This window comes from Sinocyclocheilus rhinocerous, unplaced genomic scaffold (assembly GCF_001515625.1).
Source record: "Sinocyclocheilus rhinocerous isolate Xijiao unplaced genomic scaffold, SAMN03320098_v1.1 scaffold1004, whole genome shotgun sequence".
NCBI lineage: Eukaryota > Metazoa > Chordata > Actinopteri > Cypriniformes > Cyprinidae > Sinocyclocheilus > Sinocyclocheilus rhinocerous.
This window is the reverse complement of record NW_015627248.1, coordinates 1,957,454-1,980,471: the sequence shown is the minus strand read 5'-3', so window position 1 is coordinate 1,980,471 and position 23,018 is coordinate 1,957,454. Positions and strand designations below refer to the sequence as shown.

The 23,018-nt window shown below is 38.4% G+C and overlaps 2 protein-coding genes across 4 annotated transcripts in view; both read left to right on the top strand.

The window, feature by feature from the left end:
- The window catches only part of LOC107725733 (MAX gene-associated protein-like), a 22,648-nt gene extending 7,139 nt beyond the window's left edge, over positions 1-15,509 (top strand). For all 3 annotated transcript variants that reach the window (XM_016535122.1, XM_016535114.1, XM_016535132.1), the window contains exons 3-25: positions 1,045-2,863; positions 3,379-3,451; positions 3,544-3,654; positions 3,754-3,873; positions 3,970-4,062; positions 4,186-4,826; positions 4,939-5,233; positions 5,431-5,621; positions 5,843-5,947; positions 6,035-6,071; positions 6,219-6,637; positions 6,773-7,022; positions 7,216-7,524; positions 8,460-8,762; positions 9,371-10,119; positions 10,225-10,388; positions 10,557-10,602; positions 10,727-10,846; positions 10,928-11,039; positions 11,198-11,734; positions 11,843-11,968; positions 12,068-12,190; positions 13,490-15,509. In XM_016535122.1, the coding sequence (XP_016390608.1) occupies positions 1,045-2,863; positions 3,379-3,451; positions 3,544-3,654; positions 3,754-3,873; positions 3,970-4,062; positions 4,186-4,826; positions 4,939-5,233; positions 5,431-5,621; positions 5,843-5,947; positions 6,035-6,071; positions 6,219-6,637; positions 6,773-7,022; positions 7,216-7,524; positions 8,460-8,762; positions 9,371-10,119; positions 10,225-10,388; positions 10,557-10,602; positions 10,727-10,846; positions 10,928-11,039; positions 11,198-11,734; positions 11,843-11,968; positions 12,068-12,190; positions 13,490-14,379 (7,633 nt within the window). In that variant the 3' untranslated portion in view covers positions 14,380-15,509. The remainder of the gene's footprint in view (positions 1-1,044; positions 2,864-3,378; positions 3,452-3,543; positions 3,655-3,753; positions 3,874-3,969; positions 4,063-4,185; positions 4,827-4,938; positions 5,234-5,430; positions 5,622-5,842; positions 5,948-6,034; positions 6,072-6,218; positions 6,638-6,772; positions 7,023-7,215; positions 7,525-8,459; positions 8,763-9,370; positions 10,120-10,224; positions 10,389-10,556; positions 10,603-10,726; positions 10,847-10,927; positions 11,040-11,197; positions 11,735-11,842; positions 11,969-12,067; positions 12,191-13,489) is intronic.
- Positions 15,510-16,379: 870 nt separating this feature from the next.
- On the top strand, positions 16,380-17,964 carry LOC107725992 (type-1A angiotensin II receptor-like). The gene is made up of 2 exons (XM_016535440.1): positions 16,380-16,525; positions 16,673-17,964. The coding sequence occupies exon 2, from the start codon at positions 16,694-16,696 to the stop codon at positions 17,840-17,842; it is 1,149 nt and encodes a 382-aa protein (XP_016390926.1). The 5' UTR covers positions 16,380-16,525; positions 16,673-16,693; the 3' UTR covers positions 17,843-17,964.
- Positions 17,965-23,018: the final 5,054 nt, after the last annotated feature.

Here is a 23,018-nt window from a genome sequence, read left to right as displayed (position 1 = left end):
TTACTATAAAAAATCAAAACGACGGTGGGGGTCGGTGACGCGGTGGGCAAGTGACGTAACCGGTGTTGCGGATTAACACCGGTATCACCGTCAACACCGTCTATCGCGGCAAGCCTAGTTCAAGGCCCAGAAAGGTAGTAAGGACATCGTTAAAATAGTCCATGTGACATCAGTGTTTCAGTCATAATTTTATGAAGCTACAAAAATACCTTTTGTGCGCAAAGAAAACAAAAAAATGACTTTATTCAACAATTTATTTTCTTCCGTGTCAGTCTTCGATGCGCATTTACGAGAGTACCACAACATATGCGTGTGGTGCTGTTGACGCAGGAGGCGGCGTTCTGATGTAGAACGTCCATCTCTTAGTTCATCGTCTGTATATTCTGGTTCAAATAAGTAAGGCTGGGCAAAAAATTGCAAGTCATCCATCCTCTCTGTTGTAATCTTCAGCCATGCTTACCAAGACTGTTTTATGTACAGCGTGCATCTTCCTCTGCTTGTAAACAAGATGCAGCGCATCTGGGTTCTATGTCAGAACACCGGCTCCTGCGTCAACAGCACCACACGTAAGAGAACGTTTTTTTTTAATAAAGTTATTTTTGTTTTCTTTGCGCACAAAAAGTATTCCCGTAGCTTTGTCCTTACTACCTTTCTGGGCTTTGAACGTGGTAGTTGTGTTGCTGTCTATGCAGGGTCAGAAAGCACATGGATTTCATCAAAAAATATCTTCATTTGTATTCCGTAGATGAAGGAAGATCTTACTGGTTTGGAACGAACTGGCTGTGGTATTATTCAGGTAGCTAGCCATAAACATGTTGACAATTTATCTAACACTCTCAGCGAGATTCTCTCCAAGTGGTTGATCCACTATGATATCAGTTGGCCAGAAAGAGAAAGAAGTACTCAAAAGTGTTTGCATTCACATACTTGCATAGTGTGTTTTAGGCTGTAGCCTGCATATAAAAATATTTTCAGATATTGTACATATTTGCCAATTTTGCCAAATTTAACAATGTTTGTCTTTTCTCTCCCGTTCTCTGACAGCAGCAAGAAGCGCCCATCGTCATTGGCATTCTCAGACTTTATTAAAGGTGCTCATGTGAAAGTAAAAAGGTTATCACTCGAGAATATCACGAAAAATGGTGTGGTCTTGCAAACATCCACAACAAGTGAACAAAAGGAGGGAATGGACATATCATCCAAAACAGAAAATATACTACAAGTTGTTAGTAAAGATGAAACTGTGGTAGGTGACATTCACAGATGTAAAAGCACAGACACCAACTCAAAAACAGAGTTGAAAATAGATGAGAATAAAACAGAAATGCATGAACACAAAGCTGACAAGATTATATTGCTATCCTGTGACCAAAATGATGAAAAGGGGATGGAGACCCTTTCTTCTCTGGACACTGAGGCCAAGTCTGAAGCAAACACAAAGAAAGCTTTACCACATAAGCGGCCAGAACGTGTACCCCTACCACTCCTTGCTCAGTTTCTTAAACAGAGAAAGTCTAAGACAAGACCTACTACACCAAAACCTAATGTTCCCAGCTCATCCTTAGACTCTGAAAAGTCCTGTGAACCTGTCTTAACCCCTGAAACCTCATCTTCCATCCCTTGTGTTACCACTAACTCAGATTCACAACCAGTACTTGCCTCATTATCTGAAAAAGTTAAATCATCATCATCAACAACAGATGCAAGCAACATAACATCTCAGTCCACTACGTTATCATCTCCATCAGCAACTTCATCCCCTGTATCTGTAGATACACAATTATCTATTAGATTTTCACCTTCCCAAATTTGTATTGATCCATTAAATGCCCCAAACACTACCTCTCCCTCCAAACCTGATCCTGACCGAACACCTGACAATATCTCTAGTGTGTTTCATAATGCTGATGCTGTTTTTATAACAGATCCTGTCAACACACTCAGGTCTCAGTCAGGCATTTCATCTCTCCCTACATGTGACACTTTGCATGACACTTGTTCACCTACTTCACCTGAAGTTAACATTGACTCTGCTGACACACCAATTGTCCCTTCTGTCACTACATCCGTTTTTGATGTGCCATCTAGTACAGACAATAGCGTTATTCCTTACCAGCAACTTGCATCAGTGCCTGAAGATACTGGGAGTGAATCCATTTCTAATTGCCTCCTAGACACTTCCAAGGGCTCTTGTCCTGAGCTTTTTTCTGAAGAAGTTCCTCCACACACTTTGTTCACACATGAAGAATCCCTTTCCTTTCCATTAGATGACCCATCTTCCTCAGACTTCTCCTTACCCAGCCCAGCTCCTTCTTCTCCTGATCCATTTCCACCAAGTCTATTCTGTGAAAGACCAGTACCTCCTAGAAAGACCCTTGATTCTTTTCCAGAAAGACTATTGGACTGCACAGGTTCTTTCTCTCCTGACATTTTCCCACTAGGTCTATTCAACAACAGGCCAGTACCTCCCAGAAAGATCCTTGATTTTATCCCAGAAAGACCTCTGGATGGAACTGTAACTTCAAGAGAATCATTGTCACCAAGTGTCCCTAGTGGACCAGAACATCCCAGGGAAACAATTGACTTGATCTCTCAAAGTCAGTGCTCTGATCGACCAGGTCCTCTTAATGACTTGCAGTCTGCAGTTAGTTGTGAGACCAATGTTTCTGATCACATTGTTCCTGAACCAACTAAACATTACTCTCATGGAAGCACTTTCAAGAAATTCAAGGCTAAACGGAAAAAAACAGGAAAATTGAAGTTCAGTGAAGATAATGAGGTGTCCAGAGGACCCATATCTGTTCCAATGCAGCCCAGCCTGGAGGATGTTGAAGGCCAGTTGTTTATCTCCTTCTTGTCAAAGGTAACACAAATAACATGTCAATTTACTTTAGAATGTAGAAAGAAAACTTTAAAACCATCAGCCACCCAAAAATGAAATCTCACCCTTATTCCAAAACATTCATATGATGATTGTGCCAAGCTTGATATCAATAAAGTCATTTACTACTGCCTTTCTGGTAAATCATTGTTACTGACATAAAACCTGAGTCAATGTGTATTAAATATATACCACATTTGAATATACAATCCAATAACTGAATGTATTCAAGTGTGACGTGGAGGGGAATTTTTTTTTTTTTTTAAGCAATTATTTAAAATTTGACCTGTTCTTCATACAACGAATTTGTTTAACTTCAGAAGAATTGTAATTGATGGACAACTTTTACTTTATTTGTTTTGCTTTATTACTTTAAAATGTTTTAAACAATATTTTTTTATTTGACCTGGACCTGTCTACAGTACACTTTCTATTCATTTATGACAGTACGTCCTTGTGACATTCTATGTGGTTTATATACCTTAATTCTGAAATAGAAAGCTCTTGAGATTCACCTTGGAGATGATGCCAAAACGGAGACTGCACAAAAAACCACAGAGAATCCTGATGGTAAGAATTAAATGTCTTATCGTGATTAATGTGAAGGAACCACTTTGAAATTAGCTAATTTTTTATTTATTTTTATTTTTTGCTTTAAACAGGGGCCAGCTATGAAAATATAGAGGAAAAGATTGAGGAGCTAGAGAAAATGCTTTTACGTGATCTGAAAGTCATGAGGCACAGACAGGTCATTCATCCGGTGCTACAAGAAGGTTTTTGATTTTGAACAACTTTACAAGTATCACAATTGTATTACCATACATTATACAACAGCTCAATAAAGTTTTAATTTAAATGTTCTCTCATCATAGTTGGATTGAAGTTGAATCTGCTTGATCTCACCCTGGAAATTGACCTGCAATATCTGGGTGTACAATTACCCATACCCCCTCCTGTACTCTCACCTGAAGGAAGTTCAGCATCATCTCAAGGTAACGGATCTTAGTAATATTAACTAACAAGCAAATAAATCATGCCTGAATGATGATTCAGGTTTTCATTGTCATGAATGCATTTTCCCTCTGTAGTCCGGTTTGTTTCAAGGACAGGAAAAACCACTGACTTCACCAAAATTAAAGGATGGAGAGATAAGTTTGCTGGCTCAGGATCCCTTACCGACGGTATGCCATTTTGTCAGTAATTCATTACAAGAATATATCTTTAATATGATATTAACTAACTTGAAATATTGATATGATGATGCTGCTAAAAGAACGTGATTTTGCATTACATTTTATTTGCAGGCATGTCAAGCACAGATGCAGGACAGAAGAACCTCTCCGCATTTTGTAGTGACATGCTGGATGAGTACCTGGCCAGTGAGGGCAAACTGATAGATGAACGAGCTGCAGCCTTATCCCAGACTGATGTTACACATGTTGCATACCAGCTACCCACTAAGAGCACTAGCTACGTTCGTACCCTGGATAGTGTACTTAAGAAACAAGTACCAGCTACCTTATCCACAACATCCAATAAAGTCAAGCCAACTTTCAAGCTCAAGAAGGAAAATAAATCTAAAAAACACTTAAAGTCAGGTATAGGAAAGCAAATAAAACCAATGCTTACTGTTAACAAACCTGCTTTGCGCTTGAAAAAGCGACAGCAAAACAAGAAATATAAAACTAGGAAGGCATCCAAGAGTTTGAGTGCTGAAAAGCCTGCTCTAGAAACTGCTGAAGTGGTAGCTTCTAATAAGACTACCGTGGTTGAAGTTTCTGGCTCCACGCCATCAAGTTGTGCAGCTGGACGTACTACAGGTTTGCCTAAGACTCTGGTGAAGCTGATGGATGTGGAAGATGGAGCAGTGTGGGAAGGCAAACACCGTACCTATATCACAGAAGAAAGGGCAGCCATCGCACTAGCCACTCTTGTCACCGCTGAGGTACAAGTCAAAGTGGAACTCATCTTAGTGTGTAGTTTGATTGTCAATAATAACAGAATGTTCTCCAAAACACCTTACATTCTTCCTAATCTCTTTTTCTCTCTGTTTTAAGGGGGTATCAAAAGGAAACCCTGATGCCATCAGAATTATAAGACGACGTGCACCACCCTGCCTCAATGTATTCTGTAGGCTTGGCTGCGTGTGTGCCAGTCTGGTTCACCTGAGGCGACATCATCACTGTGGAAAACCTCAGTGCATGTTGGGCTGTAGCTGCCTACGACGCAAAGTTGTTGCACTTAAGACCCCCAAACAGGAGGAAAGTGCAACAGATGAGTCTGAACCTCAGCGAGTGTCAGAGGAGAACAAGGCTAAATGGAGGAAGAAAAACAAAAAGAGAAAGACTTATGGTCAGTCTATAATTTATTGCAATAGCAGTACTGTTATCATTACTAACATTTGACCACTTTGACCATTATTTTAACATAATATTTTTGTATCTTTCCAACATGCTTGTATTGCTTAAAAAGTTGCTTTGAAACAATTTGTATTGAGAAAAGAGCTATGCAAATGAAATTAATTGAATTATGTTGCCCTTCTGCTGCAGTACTGACAGATCCAGATACAGCACCTGAACCGGCTAAACGTGTGAGTACATTATGGGATCGAAAAAGAGAAGGTTTGGATTCAGAAGTTCTTTTCTGTCCTCCTCCTCCGAGATTCCCCTCTCCAGCACTCTTGTCTCGAGAATTTCAGCATGACCTGGAAAGCTTTTTCAGTCCTTCAAAACAAAAAAGGGTGAGACACTCAGACTTATAGTTTTAGAAGACATTGCAACCATAATAACATCAGTTTTGATCACTGTTCATTTAAACACGCTTTAATGGCTTTACTATTTCATGTGCAATTTTCTTTCCATTATCGATTCCTTGTATTTGTCATTTTTCAAGTTAGCTCGGTTTCTTAAGTTCATTGATGTGTACACTTTGATATCCTAAATATTTCCTTACTTTATACAGATGGAAGAGAGAAATTTGAATATGACTGAGGACAATATGGAGAGTGAGCTTACATGTGCTCGTTCGCGACCGTTTTCCTCCGTGTGCCATGATAAACAAAAAATGGTGAGATTCCTACATGAAGGATGGCACATTTTTGGTAAATACCATGTGAAAATTTTACACTAACTAAACCTTTTGTAATTTTTGCAGGTTGACCAACACCACATCTCACAGGTCTCTACACAAGGTCAGTTTTGTCCTAACTGGTAATTAGCTAATAGCTGGTGTTATTATGGTTTGTGTCAGACAACATATTGTCAGGTTCAAGGACAAGTTTAATGTCTTACAAAGCTGGTCCTTAAATTGAAATCCCCTTTTTTCCTTCCACTCACAGATATTGAGGAGGGAGAGCTTGTACCTCTTAATTTGTCTGGCCCTGCCAAGCGGCTTGAGATCATATCCGAATGCAGTTGGGCTAGTACAGACACCAGAAATTATGTTATGCGGATAGTATGTGAGCACATGGCTCAGGATCGTTTGAAGCATCCTTTCTGGATTGGCAAGTACTTCATTCAGCCAGTCTCCAAGACTCTACAAGAGAAGGAGGATGGTTCTGTCGATACATACAAAGTCATCATCTCTCAACCTACAGAGAAGAAAACAGAAGACGAGAAGGTTGTGCAAAACAAAGCTGAGCTGAAAAAGGATGTAGAGACGAGTGAGGTGAAAGGTCTGCCCTTCCGCTCCAGGTGTTGTCCTGCAGGCTTGCTCAAGGCTGAGAAAAAAGCACCTGATGCTCCAGGACGGATAATGGTATGCATGCAATTATCTGATAAAACCATTTAGATGTATTGGAATACACAATAGCATAAAGAAAATTTAAGGTGTGGTTATTTTCGAATGGACTAGAACCTGACCTTTAAAACCTGTGATCAATTGTTCTTGCAGGTTAATGGAAAGACATACCCACAAGCCAAATTAGAGCTGGGAAAGATGGGAGCTTTGCACCCTGCCAACAGACTGGCAGCTTATATTACAGGGAGAATATGTCCAGTCAGTCAGTCTGGACCTAACGTGGCAACAACATCAACTGTTACAAAGGCCTCTATCACATCCATTCCGGTCTCTACTGTGTCCACAGTAACTACAGTTACCAGCACGTCTGCTTCTACAACCACACCGCTCATCAAGTCTGGAGGTAAGTCAAGAAAAGGTTCGCAGTTTCACCTCCAGACATTTTCCCCTCAAGGTTATTGACCAAAATATTGGACGTCCAGTATATTATTGAGCAGTGCGTATCACTGTTACATTTGTGCAGCTTTACTGCATGTGAATATGTGCATAACTTAAGTAGCAGACTTAACCTGCTCCTTAATTTGTTTTTTGCATAGTGACCAAGCCCCCAGTGGGAAAGGTCTTCACCCAGTTTGTGGTCAACCACATCAACTCTCAAAATCTGTCCAACACTAGCACCTCACACTTACAGCCTTCTGTTCCAAAAACTGTCATCCCCTCCTCCATGTTGATGATTGGCAGGGAGGCTGGGGCTTCTGGGGTGGCTCTTTCTCCTCTTAAAGCAGGCTTGGTTACCCAAGTGTCTAAGCCCTCAGACTCCACAGGTAGCGCCAGTTTTCCCACTGTATCAAAAGTCCAAGCCCCTGCCATAACCATCCTCACTAAATCACCCAGCCTGCCTCTGGGTAAGCCTGGCTTCCTTGGTTTGCCATTGTGTGTCTGTGTTTCCCCCTCCAACAAAACCTTGGCCATGCATCTACTGGGTGAATGTAACATACTTGACCTTCATATGGGTCTGTGCTTGTGATTTAGAGCTTGCTATAGCTTCAAAGTATGATGCTGGATTACTTACATTTTCCTATGTTTTGTGTACCTTTCCCATGATCTTTTTTTTTTTATCATCATTTGTGACTGCTATTGTAGACTTCAACAAAATCTTTGATTTTGATATGACACATTATATCTTAAGGTCAGATCTTTCCTCTGTATAGACAGAGATGTAAAGATGTATGGCACTATGTGTACAGTGGTAAATGAAAATATGAATCTGTTTTGATTCATCTGGATTCATTCAGCATTGTGAAATTTATGGTAATTTTTAAACATGATCTGATTAATTGGTAATGTTCAAAACAAAGCAACCAGTCACACATTTTAAACTAGTATGAAGTTCTTATGAAGTATTCTAATTTGTTGAGATTGTGAATTGGTGGGTTTTTGTTAAATGTGAGCCAAAATCATCACAATTAAAAGAACCAAAGACTTAAACTACTTCAGTCTGTGTGCATTGAATTTATTTAATACACGAGTTTCACAATTTTAGTTGAATTACTGAAATAAATGAACTTTTCCATGACATTCTAATTTATTGAGATGCACCTGTACCTTTCAATTTGTGGTCATATAGTGTCACATAGTGTCTCAGACCATTTGCAATGCAACTGAGGTGTTTTGCTATTGTGGACATAATGTGTCACCATCATCATTTGTTTTGATTGTGGGCTAGTTTGGTGCTTTGGGCCTGCTGACTTTATATGCTTCACAATGTCTTTGAATAATTTCACCAAGCAACCAAGTCCAATGTTTAAGTTGCCATAATAAACATTTTCCCTTTTTTCAGGTGTGTCTGGTCTAACCCCAACAACTACTGTCTCTTCACCTGGGTCAACCACTCCTGGAAAAAAGACTGTTTATATCACAGTTATGTCCCATAGTACAGGCCTCACCAGTAGTGGTCCAAGGTTTACAAAGCCTGTCACACAGACTCGTCCCCTACAGACCCCAGGCCAAAAGGTGCTGCTTCAGGTGGTGAAGACAGCTGATGGCAACACATTGTACCGTAATCCTAATGGCCAGCTCTTGCAGTTGGTGCCTCTAAGTCAAATCAAAGCTATCAAACCCAGCCTCCTATCTCAAGGTCAACGTAAGTGGTTCTGGAATACCATATTAATTGGTTCAGGAAAAAAAGTAAATATAGATGTGTAACATATACATTTAGCAGACACTTTTATCCAAAGCCACTTTGCATTCAAGGTACACATTTACATTTTGTTAGTCCATGCTTTCCCTGAGAATGCTTTCCCTGAGAATCGAACCCATGACATTGGCATTGCTTGCACCATACTCTACTTTTTGAGCTACAGGAATGCCTATTAGCCTTATATATAGTTATAGTTGTATATTGTATATATAGTTAGTTGTATAGCCATTTTGTTAAAAATGTAAACCAATAGCAGCTCCAGTCTTGAAACTTCACATACATGGTTACACAGATTTCAAGTGTTTTCGAAATAATATTTAAATTCACTATTAGTGGTTTAATTTGTTAGTGTTTTGCTGGCAAACACTGTTTAATATCAGAATTGATGTCATTTTTGTGCAGCATGTTCTAAAGATTATTTTACTGAAATCCGGTGAGAAGTTCATAAACTTGTTTGGAGAAATAGCAAAACAAATGTGTGCTTATCCCCAAAAGGCATTATATTATTATGTTATTATATTAATTAATAATTATGTCTTTATTCCCCGCAGCAACCTTTATTCGTTTGCCCGCACCTACTGCAGTCAATCCAAAAAAGCCTCAGGGTGGCAGCGCTACCATAGTCACATCTTCCAGCCCAACGACACAAATGCAGACAAAGCCTGCTGTCACTATACCAGTCTCGACATCTTCATCTATGAGTGGCAAGCCAGTCACACTCACTTCATCCAAGACGGTCTCATTGAGCAGCCTTCCTTCTACCCTTAAAGTTGTCCCAGGTTTTCTGGGACAGTCTGGCACTTGCACATTAAGGATTCTCCCACCAAATCCTGTTCAAAACACTGGAATTATCATTCCAACTTCCTCCCCTATCCTCCCTCAGAGTGGCTTTACATTGCTTAAGCATGGAAGTTCAACGCTACTGAACCAAGGCTCCACTAAGTCTGAGACCGCCGTTTCTGTTAGCTCAGTTTCAACAGAAGGGGCAGTCAGTCATGTCCATAACCAATCTGAAATGGATCCTTCTAAACAAAAAAGCTGCGACGGTTCTGAACTAATAGCAGAAAGTGTATCAGAGCTTCCATCTTCTGCTGCCTCCTCTCCAAAACCCAGTCAGTTTTCTGGAGGTGGTTCGAGTTTGGCTGAAGCTGGTAACAGAGCTAATCCCAAAGTGAAAGAAACACATTTTAACATCGCTCCAGTTTCTGAAGAGGAAGAGATTGGTTCGGACGTAACAGAATTAACTGATGACTCTGACCTGTACAGTGATGATGACCGAGAAGATGCATGTAGTTTGAGTGTAAGAGCTTTGTAAAATTGACTCTTTTCACCTTTTCTGAATAATTTAATGTAGCTCAACAAACTATTATATTGTTTGTTCAGGCTAGTTTTATTTTTTATCCAGGGTTCTTATAAAGAGGAGAGGATGTTGGATACAGATGGTTTGGTCTCTGAGATGAGAGATTTTGCAGAGGTGGTGGTTGATATTGAGACCATTGAAGAGTCTGCCGAGGAAAACAATATTACCAAACTTCAGGCATCTGCATCGAGGCGAAATCAACATCAGAGGTAATGCACACCTGATTAACGTCTGATTATGTGGAAGTGTAGTTTGCTTCTTTTTTTTTTTTATGTTTATTTTGGTATTTAACCTGATTCATTTCTACACTACGAGTGCATTTAGAAATAGATGCTTTGCTTATAAAAGTGAACCAATTATTTTTAAACGTTTTGCAGTGACCGGAAGCACATTCATGATGAAAGGTTGGAGGTGAGGGTCAAGGTAAGTTTTATCCTCTCTGTTTCACACATTTTTTTTAAATGACTGATCCAACCCTTTCTATGCGTTTTGTAACATACACGTGTAATATATTTCATGCATTGTATTATAAAATATCTTTGTACAGAGAGTGAGGCTGGAGAGAAAGAGGCGCCACACACTTAAAGAGTGCTTTCTTAAACTTCATGCAACACTCGGAAAGCCTTCAAAAAATCTTAAGACCTCCAAGATGAGAATCCTTACAATGGTTTGTTGTTGGTTTTGCTTCATTTCATGCTTGTAATCACATTGAAAATATTGTTTGTTTTATGGCTTTTTTTATTTCAAGGCTCAAAAAGAGATTGAGTCCCTGGTTAACCAGGAGGACCACTTAGTAGAAAGAAGAGCGAGGCTGCAATTTAAGAGACAGCGTTACCTACAGACACTTTCACTATTGTGTGGTAAGGCAGTCCTTCAGACAGTGGAATCATTTTTTTCTTGCACACATAACAAATCAGCAACTTAGTATTTGTGATGTATTCTTATATTAAATGATATAATGTTAATGCATGAACATCTGTGTTTTGCTAACAAACATTGTATCTGTTTTTGTCCACAGACAAGAGTACAGAGTCCATCAGGCAGAAGCTTAATGAAATTATTGCTAAACAAAAATCCCTGGAAGCCCAGTCTAATCCAACAGAGATGAAGTGCCAGCTGAACCAGGCAATGCCCAAATCTAAACCCAAACGTAAACTAGCTGATCTTGGAAGTAAACAGAAAGGTTTAGCATACCAGAACAAATTGAAAGATGTTCCCAAACCTACCTATTCTCCTTCCAAACCAATGGACTTGAGTATTAAAAAACAAAAAAGCCTGGAACAGACTGAAAGCATTTCCAAATCCGCACCAGCCTCGCCTGCAAACCTCGATGCTAGCAAAAACTCTCTTAAAACTCAGGATAAAGAGAAAGGTAGCACGTCTAAACCTTCTCAGCCATCCGTTAACTCCAGTCCACAAAAGAAACCTGTCTCTGTCCCAAGTCCTGTAAAACATTCCCCAATACCACGTGAGAGAACGCGTCCAAACATTCTCTCCCGTGCTACATCCCAGGTGATACAAGGATCTCCAGTCAACGAGCCTCTTTTTACTAATGGTTAGTCAGAGAAGAAAACATTTACCTACATGTGCCATGTTGACTTGACTTGGATGGAACTGGTTTTTGGATGTTCACACTTTTCGATGTCTCTTGTGTTTTGTTTAGTGTGTATACCTCAAGTATTCCCTCTGATGAATACCATGGTTCCATGCAATCAAATCATAACCATAAACAACCCACTTCAACCGATTGGCATCACCTCTGTAGGGACACAGCAATCATCCACACCAGGTTTGTCTCTGAACAGGTCAATGATGCTTTTAAAAATGTCATGGCTATAATAAGTGATATGATAAGCATTTTGTGTTTGTCTTTTCTTTTTTTTACTAGGTGTTGCATCTGTGTCCATAGTTCCTTCAGTATCTCACCCGGTTGGAGTGAAAAATCCCCTTCCATTGTTGCAGTCTCAGTTTATTAAAATTACAAACAGTCCTGTTAATATTAACACACAAGGTGAGTTACCTTGGCTGGTATAGTCATATATTTATTGAATCAGATTATTTATTAAGTTGACTACATTTTTCAGTATGGAAGCCCGTTTCCGCAACTGAATAAAAAATTAAAAAGGTAATTGCGACTTTTATCTCACAATTCTGACTTTTCTTTCTCAGAATTACATGATGTAAACTCGCAAGTGCACAAAAGTCACAAAGTCAGAATTGTGTGATATAAACTTCCAGTTGCGAGTTACAAAGGCAGACCTGCGTGATATAAACTTGCAAATCTGAGAAATAAAGTCACAATTCTGAGAAATAAAGTGAGAATTGTGAGATATAAACTCGCAATTATGACTTTTTTTTCTCAGAATTGCAAGTTTATATCTTGAAATTCTAAGTTTATAACACACAATTGCGAGTTATAAAGTCAGAATTGTGAGATAAATTCGCAATTGTCAGAAAATAGTATTTTTTCCCCCTCAGAATTGGACTTTATAACTTCTTGTAGCCATTTAAGAAAGTGTATTTTTATTTTATATTATGGTTATTATTTGTTTGTTTTGTTTAGTTCAATTTGTTAATTAAGAACGAAAATTGTAAACGTCATAAGGGCGTGGCAAATCGGACGGCAGTATGCCGGAAGAAAGGAAGTGGGTCAGACATAATTTTTTAACCACTTCATACGTTTTTGTTTGTAGAATCCTTTTTTTGGAACGAGTTTCGTTTGGTATAATTTGTATCTTCATTTGAATGTTTTTTGTTGGTCAATATAAATAAATAATTTTACAAATAAACAAGAAGGAATAAATGTTTCGTGGAATGAAGTGTGTTCAAGACAAAGCCCGCTGCCATGCTTCCGCGGCCAAAACATAACTTGCAATGTGAGTTTATATCTCACAGTTGTGAGAAAATAAGTCAGAATTGCGAGAGGTCAGAATTGAGATATAAACTCAATTATGAGGTAAAATAATTTCTCAATTGCGAGATATCAACTTGCAATTCTGACTTTTTTCTCGTAATTGAATTTATTTCTCGTTCTGACTTTATTTCTCAGAATTGTGACTATTTCTCAGAACTGTAATCTTGTATCACACAATTCTGACTTTGTAACTCGCAATTTCGAGTTTATATCATGCAATTCTGAGAAAAACACTTCAGAATTGCAAGTTTATATCTCATAGTTCTGAAGAAAGATACAATTTTGAGAGAAAAAGTCGCAATTATCTTTTTTTATTCAGTGGCGGAAACAGGCTTCCATACTTCAGTGATATTCATATGGGTAAAATTTGTTTATTTTGCAATGCCTCATTTTCAGTGGATTCCGCCAACCTTCCAAATATCACCAATGTTATTTCTCTGGTTCCACCGGTGGAGAATCTGGTAATACCACAGAAAGTTGTGGAAGATACATCTGCTGTCCAGGCACAGCCAACATCTGTCCTTGCAACTGTGGAGAATCAGCAGAACCCTTCAGATGTTCAAATTCCTGATTTGGAGGAAAGGGCAGTTGTGGATGAGCCTCAATCCAAGGATGTCCCCAAACAACCTGTTGGAGGAGATGAGAACAGTGCATCTGTTACTTCATCCAACCAAGAAGGACTGGACAAGAAAGGTCCGGATGACTGCAACGATCCTGAGGATGAAAATCTCATGTCTTTGTTAGACGAGCTTGTTCTCCTTAGCCAGCAGCTGAGTAACGAAGATGAAGATCAGAGAATTGTCGTGCCAGGCGAGATACAGTCATGTTCGGACAAGCAGGCAGATGAAGAACGGGATGATGACCGTGCTCTCAGTCCCTTGTTCCTAACTCTGGATGAAGATCTAATGTCTCCAGACTCTAAAGATGAAATCGATATCCCACCCAAAGTGGATGACTTGGTCAAAGTCATTTTTGGATCAGATTCACCTTCCGTTTCATCTGAATCTGGGGTTGCACCATCAACAAACGTTCAGAGTCCACATGCCCCAACGTGCAACGATAAAGGTGATGCCCCTACACTGCCACCTCTGTTGCACATGAAAGCTGCAAGTGAAGCTGCATCAGGTCAGTCTACCAATGAAGGGACCAGTGTGACATGGCGGCCTATGCCTAAACTGGTTCCTCTAGGGTTAAAGGTTCAAGACACTGTTTTGAATAAGGTGACTGGCTCCCCAGTTCTCAAACCAGACTCAAACGAGGAAGATGTTCATAGAACACAAATGTGATCTACCAGTCAATGTATCAGGTATAGCTGCTGCTTACGTTTAACATGTTTATGTACAGAATAGGTTTTTTAAATGTATTTATTGTTTGTTTGCTGTCAAATTCCTGCTGCTGTGGGCACTACCTGTTGTGCCTCTGGTAAATCCAAAGACTTTTGTTGATTGACCTTTTTTTTGTTGTTTTTTTGTATACTCAAACTACTAGACCACCTAGATGTCTGACTGGTTTTGCTAGCAATTGTGCATCCACTCTTTGTGGTAATAGTTGTGAAAGAAGCTGTTTACTCATCCTAACCTCCATATTGGAGCATGTTGTTTTTTCCCCATTGGAGTTCATTAAGAAAATAAAAGAAAACGTTTACTTGCTCTTTAAACATAGGATTATTTCTCCCTTAGCACAATGAAGGTGAAGCTGATCATTATTGTTTGTGCTGGGAATTTTGTGTGATCATTAGGGTGATTTTCCAGGTGACCTTTTTAGGTATAATTGAATTTGCCCAGTGACTTTTAACAGTAAAGCCCTATCACGCTTGAGTTTATCTGCTAATGAGATTACACAAATGTCACTGTCTTTGCATCTAGTTGAAACTTAAACCACTGTCGATTAAACCCATTTACATGAATGCATGTTAAGGCAATAATAGATGTTAAATTCAGAAAACAGGCTGTGTTCTTGTTACAGAAAAGCTAGATTATATACATATATCTTACGTTGAGTGCCTTTCAACAGGTTCTTCTATATGCATATTGGGACATAGGTTTGTTGTATTAGGGAATAGTAAACCTATAACAATAGCATTAGGATCTTAGGAATAAAAGGATATAGTGTATCCACTGCTGAGGTTTACTCTGATGTGTTAGTACTGTGTTTTTAATACTCTTTTGACTTTTTTTGTTTTGTTTTGAAAGTAATTGGTGAAGTTTGAGTGCAGTCAGTTTATTGCATTTGAACGTTTTAGTTTTGAAAACCTCTTATTTCCCCCTCCTCAACAGCAACATAAATTATAATGAAGCATTTCAAAGGGTTGTAACACTAATGTCACACTTCCAATGAGGTGGTTAACTTCAAGAGATCCCTCAGTTTGAGCTTACAACTGTAGTAATCACTATGCAATTGTTTTGCTTTAGATTTAGACAAAATAGGTACAGATAAACTACATAGGAATGTTACGCTACATACATCGAGATGCAGTCACACTGTTTATGTTCTTGTGTATATTTAATGCTACACTTTTCTTTTTTCTTTTGTAAATACGTTAGCTTGTTAAAAGTCTGTATATTGGCCAATATAACTTCTTGGATATTGTAAATATGTAAAATATATTCCTTTTGTTAGTCTGAAAACTTAAAGACTTATTTTTTTATATGCTATAAATCAGTGCTGTCTCTCTCCTTTGTAAAAGAGATGGATGTCTTTTCAAGTTAATAAAGATGTACACAAGTCTGTAAAAGTAAATGTTTTTAAAGTTTTCATTTGCATTAATGATTCTTGGCATTGTGGTTCATTAAAACAGCAAGATTAAAAAGAAGCTCTTTCATCTTTATATTCTGCTTAGTCTAAAATGTGCTCCTTTGAGATAAACTGTGTAGAGTTTTTTTGTAGATATTTTTGATTAGAATGTCATTTTATTTTTACCAATTAGCGGTTGACCACATTCTATTGTTTAATACATAATACAAAAAAATTAGATGTTAATGAACATGCTTAAGTTAATTCAAGCATATTTTACTCAGTTTATATTTACTCGGTTCACTAAAATAATGTCAACAGTTTGTTTGTTACTCCAACAAGGTTGTTTGAAGATATTGGAACTAAACTGGCAAAATGGACGTTGTTATCAGTAAATTCTATCAATCTTAAAATATCCATATGGTCTCTATTATCGGCTTATGGCGCTTTTGGGAAATGTAGCCCAGGTTGATACATCAATCAGTCACCACTAACAAGTGTCCAAAAACATAGAAGAAATGTTTCATTTGAGATTTGATCTAGACTTTTGACCATTAAAGAAGCAGTTAATTATCAACTCATGGTCTTTACTTTGCACACAACTCCCAAGAGCAAATACGTATGTATTTCAAGGAGGGATCAGGGTTAATATACAGCAGTTGACAAATGGGTGTAATCAAACCTTTCAGCTTTCTCAAGGTAAGAGAGATTTTTGCTCTGTGTTGTATGAGATGAGACCGAAATTGTGATTTGAGTTCAGCATCCAGACCAAATTGGTGCTGGGAAGCTAAGAATAATAATTTACGAGAGATAGGTAACTAATTTTGTCTTTTTTCTCTTAAAAAGAATATAGACCAAGCATAAGAAATGTCGGCAGTAAACAACAGTTCTTACTGGGCTTGGTCAAAGAACTGCACCTACCCCAGTGATTTGGCCCTTCCTTTGGTTCCATACATGGATTGTCCCTCCAACCGCATGTACGGCTCCAACTTCATACCTCTTGTCTTTTACATACTTTCCATCCTTGGAACAATTGGAAACCTTTGGAGCCTGTGGGCTTGCCTGCGGCCGTCCCAGCCTTGGAGTATTGGGTCCATAGGCGTACTGAACCTGGCTCTATGTGACCTTGCTTATCTGGCTTCTATGGGACCCTGGGCTGTCTACATTAGCTCCGACTACCACTGGAAAATTGGCCATTCGCTCTGCGTCGTGGTGAAAATCCTATACTTCGGCGGGTTGGTGTCTAGTACCATGTTCATTTGCGCCATCAGCACTGACCGTTTCTTTGCAATCGTCTTCCCTCTGGAGTCCCGGATGATCCGGACCCCTCGGAACAGTGCACTGGTTTCGCTTCTACTCTGGGCCATCACCGCCCTCTTCATCTACTTCAGTTATCCTAACATTCTCTATTGGGTCAGGAAAGATGGCATCCATGTGTGTGGAGCGGTGGTGATCTCCAGGTTCAGGACCACTGAAGTAACCTACAATCTCCTGTCCCACTACTCAATTCAGGTTTCTGTCCCACTGCTCCTCATCATTCCCTCCTATGTGAAGATCATTTCCCGGATGAAGCAGTCACGGCAACAGTGGGGCCCAGGCAACATGCAAGGCCTGGACAAGACCATCTGGCTGATTGCCGTTTTCATTGCCAACTTCCTGGTGTGTTGGGTGCCAGGGCAGCTGCTTCACATCATCGCCTGTATAATTTTCTTCAGTTTGGATCACTGCAAAAATGCTTGCTGGGTTGCATGGGTGGTCAATCTGCTCTCTGAATCCTCCCAAATACTGTACTGTCTCAATGCATGTCTTGATCCTTTAATTTTCCACATGCAGCAGGGACACGGTGAACTGTCTCCTATGGTTGCATTGGCAAACTGGGCTAGAAAGTTCTTGCAGGTAGGTAAGAAACAAGATTTGGGAGGGCCTTCAGAGGAACCTGTCAGTGTCATCCAACTTCATGGTGGTTCCAAAGGCAGAATAGGAAAAACTCAAAATGATAAGAACGTGAAAAAGTGATATTTTAAAAGACCACCCATAAATGTTTAGTTGCTCAATTGTAAGTTGATGCATTTAATGTTTTCATGTTCTTGTGCTTGTGTTTTCAAGCTGCTTGTGTTGTTTGGCAAGAGCTTTAGTATTGGGAGTAAGTCTGATATCCTGTAATGTAGCTATTAACTTACGATTTTTTTTTCTTACTGTTGTAGTTTATTAATAAAAGGTGTATGAATGCTTCGTGACGAGGCAAGAAAATCTTGTGTCTGTATGTCTGACTCACTGTTTCCTCTAAAATGAGTTCTATCTAAATATAAATCGCTCTAAAAGTCAGATGAGTTTACCGTTACATTACATTTAAGCGTTTAGCAGATGCTAAAACTAATAAAAGACGAACAAATCAATTAATGAAAGAGCCAACAATTGTAGGACGCATTACCAGGTTCGTTAGACAACTAGGTTAGGAAACGAGCTAGAGAAGAGAAGGAATGCATTGTACAGTAAGTGCACTGGTTTACTGTTGAATGAGGGGGGAAGTAAATCCTAAGGTACTTCTTGGCATCACTAGATGGCAGACTTGATGTATTTATAAAAAAAAAAAAAAGCTATACATCAGCCATAATTCAGTCCAACAAATGTTAACACTATCAAATTACCTTAAAACGTAATGAAGTACCTTTTTAACAACAAACAGTAAGGGAATGATAAATGTTGTTTTTGTCATTCAGTTACTGCTGTTTTCAGTCTTAATAGCACAGCAAGCTCAATTTGTTCTTCATCATCAATCTCCATTTGCCAGCTTAAATACATACATATAGAGAGAGAGAGACAACATTTGGTATATGGGCATGAAAAAGCTACATGGGTATCACAGAATGGCACTAGGTCTAGACTGGAGAATTGCAACCATGCAGTGTTTACATTGGAACCATTGCTGTAAAATGCAAACAACATTTACCCTGTAGATGGTATGTTACTGGTCCAAGATGGTACATTTGTGCTTTAACCAGCTTAAACCAGCTACCAGGTTGAAAAACGGAGTTACCAGCTTAAACTGGATTTTCCATCTGGGGGAAATGGATATGATAATGCCACAGTTTTCTGTTCTACTATTAATTCAGTTATTTGCGAACATCAAAATAAACACTTTGCCTAAAGTAAACGAATTGACTACATTGCAGTATCACACAACCGCCCATATGTGCAGTATAGTAGTCATGCGTTATATGTGTATTTAAAGTATATGGCTAAGTGGCTAAGGCAAATTTTAATATTAATTAGGTCAAGCGCGCAACAATTCGTACCCTTCCCGGGGTATCAAGTCACGTCATCTCATTCATATTCAGGAGCCGAGAGTTCCCCCATAGTAGAAATCGTTAATTGGTCAGCTGACTAGCATCCGCCTCCCGACGTCAGCCTTTCAGCCAATCAGAAAAGCCGACCGAAAAAACGTCGCCTTGCATAATTAATATTCATGAGCCTTGCCTTTACAGTAGTAGGGTTTGTAAATACACACACCGTACCGGTGAAGGTATCACGGCTGGAGGTTGTTCGCGGAGCTTTCAGACCGGCTCGCCGTCAAACTGCTGACAAGAAACATGAAACATGGTCCATTTTAACAAATGGACGTCAGTGAGGAGCGCGTCTCTCACCGACAGGACCACCGCACGGGATTTAAAGCTCCGATAGTGGTTCGCGATGACGGTGGATTGGTTTAGTATATCAAATAAAAGGCTGTGAATGGATCATGGCTTATTTTAAACGCGTATCGTTGGTTTAATTGATTACCGACTGTGATTGTAGCGCCCCGCCATTTGTTTGCTGGAAACATTGATTCAACAGCGCACCAAATCAAGATGACAGTGGAAAACACAACTATCAAAAGTCGGATTAAAAATCTGCTTCGTTCGCCTTCCATCAAATTGAGAAGAAGTAAAGCTGGGAACAACAAAGAGAATCTCAGTAATAAGGTACAGTGCACTACTTGCGTTAAATGACACGAAGCATGTATGGAATCTGTATCTGCAGTTGCCTGCCAATGTATCCTAACAGGATAGCTGTGATTTTCTGCAGTTTAATGCAAGGTGACAGTGAATTGGCACTAATATGTCAGAATCTTTCCAGGGTTTTGTTGTGTAAACTCTACAAAGGCTTAATGTGGCTCTGTCAGTACAATGCATCAGCAAGAAGACTGTAAAATTCACTGACCATATTTGCCACATGTCACAAATCATTTTAAGCCCTGGTAAACGGCATGCTGGGAAAATATAATGCACAATAAAAAAAATTTAAAAAACCGTATAATATAAATTGCCCTGAATTCATTAAACACTGGTAATGTTGCAGTGACAATAAATTGCACAAAAATGCGCTGCGATATACAGAAACCCTCAGTTTTTAATATAAGATAATATAATATTGGGTGCCTTTTAAGTTTGGAGATTGAGGGCACCCTTTATTCAATATATAATATAACAATTTAATTAAAAAAATTCAAGCAGTGGTAAAGTGCATGTTGTGAAAATATAATGCACTAATATGCATTATTATTATTATTGTATCAGAGTAGTCATCACTGACTGTTGCATTCCATTCAGATCGCCTGGTTACTGCTGCAGACCCTTGGATGACTGTACTTCCCTTTCATACACAGGAGCCTTGTGACTTTATGATTGTTGAGACTGTTGTGCAACTGAAACGAATGCCTTGAATAACTCTGAGACCTCAGCTGCATATGATTTGTTGCTCATAAATTACACACTGTTGTTCTCACTAGCACATTTTCTGTAACCAAATCCATATCTATATGGAATGTTTCACTAGTCTGTAGTGTTCATAGTGCTGGCTAAGGCATCACTGATATTATTCCTCAATTTATGCCCCAACTCATATTAAACTTAAGTTTTATAAAATTTTATTATTAAAAGAATCGTTCACCCAAAAATGAAAATTTGCTCAGGCCATCCAATATGTAGATGAGCTTGTTTTTTCATCAGAAAAGATGTAGAGCTCAACAATGGATCCTCTGCAGTGAATGGGTGCCGTCAAAATGAGAGTTTAAACAGCTGGAAAAAAACATCATTCACACATGATCTCTTAATGGTAATTTACCGGTAATTTATTTAGTAATTTTAAACATTTATGGTTCCTGAATGGTTTCAAAGCAAAATTATATTAAAAAGGCAAATTTAATACTACATTGGTCAGAGAAGACACCTTCTGCAATTAAATTTCATGCATTTAACATGCATTTCATAATAATAAAAAAAAAATCCAATAGTATCAAACCGTGATGATCACTGCTGTAGTGTAGAGACAATATTTTGTACATACTACCATTTAAGCGCTATGCAGAAGACTCTGTCAAGGTGCCTTTGTTTCGTACAAAAGCGCAGATCTGTCTCTCTTTTTGCCTAAAGCGGTTGAGGAATCTCTGGTGTACAGATCCAGACAAAGGGATCTGAGCTTTTTTGTAAGACTATACATCCGTTCAGCTCTTAGACAGGGCTCTATTTTCCAAGGTTTACACACTGTATGAAAATCAAAGCCATTCCTCCAGGTGCTGTGCAGTTCATTGACTCAAGGACTTTGCTGTTCTCCGAGGATCCAACATACAACGATTGCAAGAAAGTTTCTGGAAAAGTGCATGACACAGCCGTGGGTTCAGAAATTCCCATTAAAAATGCTGAATGAGAAATGGTTTAAAAACAGCATGCATTTGAAAACGAGCTCTTTTTCCGTTGTTACAGCACTAAGAGACACAGTGGATATATGGAGGTCTGTCAAAACGTCTTTGGAAAGATGATAAATCAAAGCAACAACCACAATTATAGTGTTTTTATATCAGCATGTTCAGCACAAATTGTGGTAGTACACTAAGGCTACATCCAGCTTACGGTGGGATAATGAATGTACATACGTAGCATTTGAAGTCCAAACGCTGACTTCAGCTTATGGATTTCTTGAAACCTGCATTTTTGGAGGATAAAGCAGCAGTAAATGGAAAGACAGGTTTATAAGGGTGCAAGCTGTCTTTCCATTTACTGACGGCAGAATTAGAGGAGACCACTTCCATAAACCAGGTGTTGTTCCTTTCATTTCTCCGTTGACCTGTACTTAAAGTGGCCATGATTGATGTGAGAGAGTGTTCTCAGCTTGGATATGGCCATGCTTTCTTTGAAGAGATGGTCTAGCAGAGGTTTTAAAGGTATCAGATGTTGAAGACAGGTGTAGATGTTCAATAAACTGGTTTTTATTGCACTTAAAATGCTGAAAAAACATAGTGCATGTGCATTCCTCATTGTTTTTGCTGGAATGATAGTATGACATTGTGTTCATCTTATACGTATTACGCAATCTTTAATTACGGTAGTAACAACTTTGTGTAATTGCTGGCTGATTTACCAAATAATTGTTTTTTAAACGCATTATGAATTACTATTAATCAGTGCTTATGCAGTGTAAAATGGACACTATAATTGGAATGTTATTGAAACATTACCCAGCCTGTTTACTGTTTGCAGATTTGTGCATTTTATATTTAAGCTTGTTTTTGTGCTTCAAGAACGTGTTGCTTTGAGTTTGAACAGTTCAGCACTACTTAACAAAGCCTCATGGAAAATTTCTAACTCATAATTTCCATTTAAGATGACAACACTGCTTTGGAGCATTAGTTTGGAGTCATTCTGTACTCTGGGCATTTAAAGTCTCTCAGGTTCTTTAAACAATGTCGTGCATAATAAACTATTTTTATAAGAGGTCTTCATCCAAGTGAATTCGTTACACATCAGCACTTGTGCTGCTGTAATTTACCAGCTGAATGGTTCATCTCTTACTGACTAAAAAATGGCTATTGTACAATCACATAATTTATGTGCAGTTATATACTTTATAATTACTAATATAATAATAGAACACTTGCGTAATTTAAGTGGCAAAAATTTTACTCATACCAGAAGGAGTTTTTTTCATGTATCTTTTCATATGAAATCATGTATATTTTATGTTATTGCTTGCTTTTTTGTTCAGATGTCCAATTTAGTTATAAATTTGTTTAATTTATATTTTAGATATTTTTTAAATATTTTATATATTATATATATAATTTCTATATATAATTATAATGATATAATATTATATATAATTTATATATTTCATATATATTTAAAAATATATTATATATTTTAATATTTTATATTTA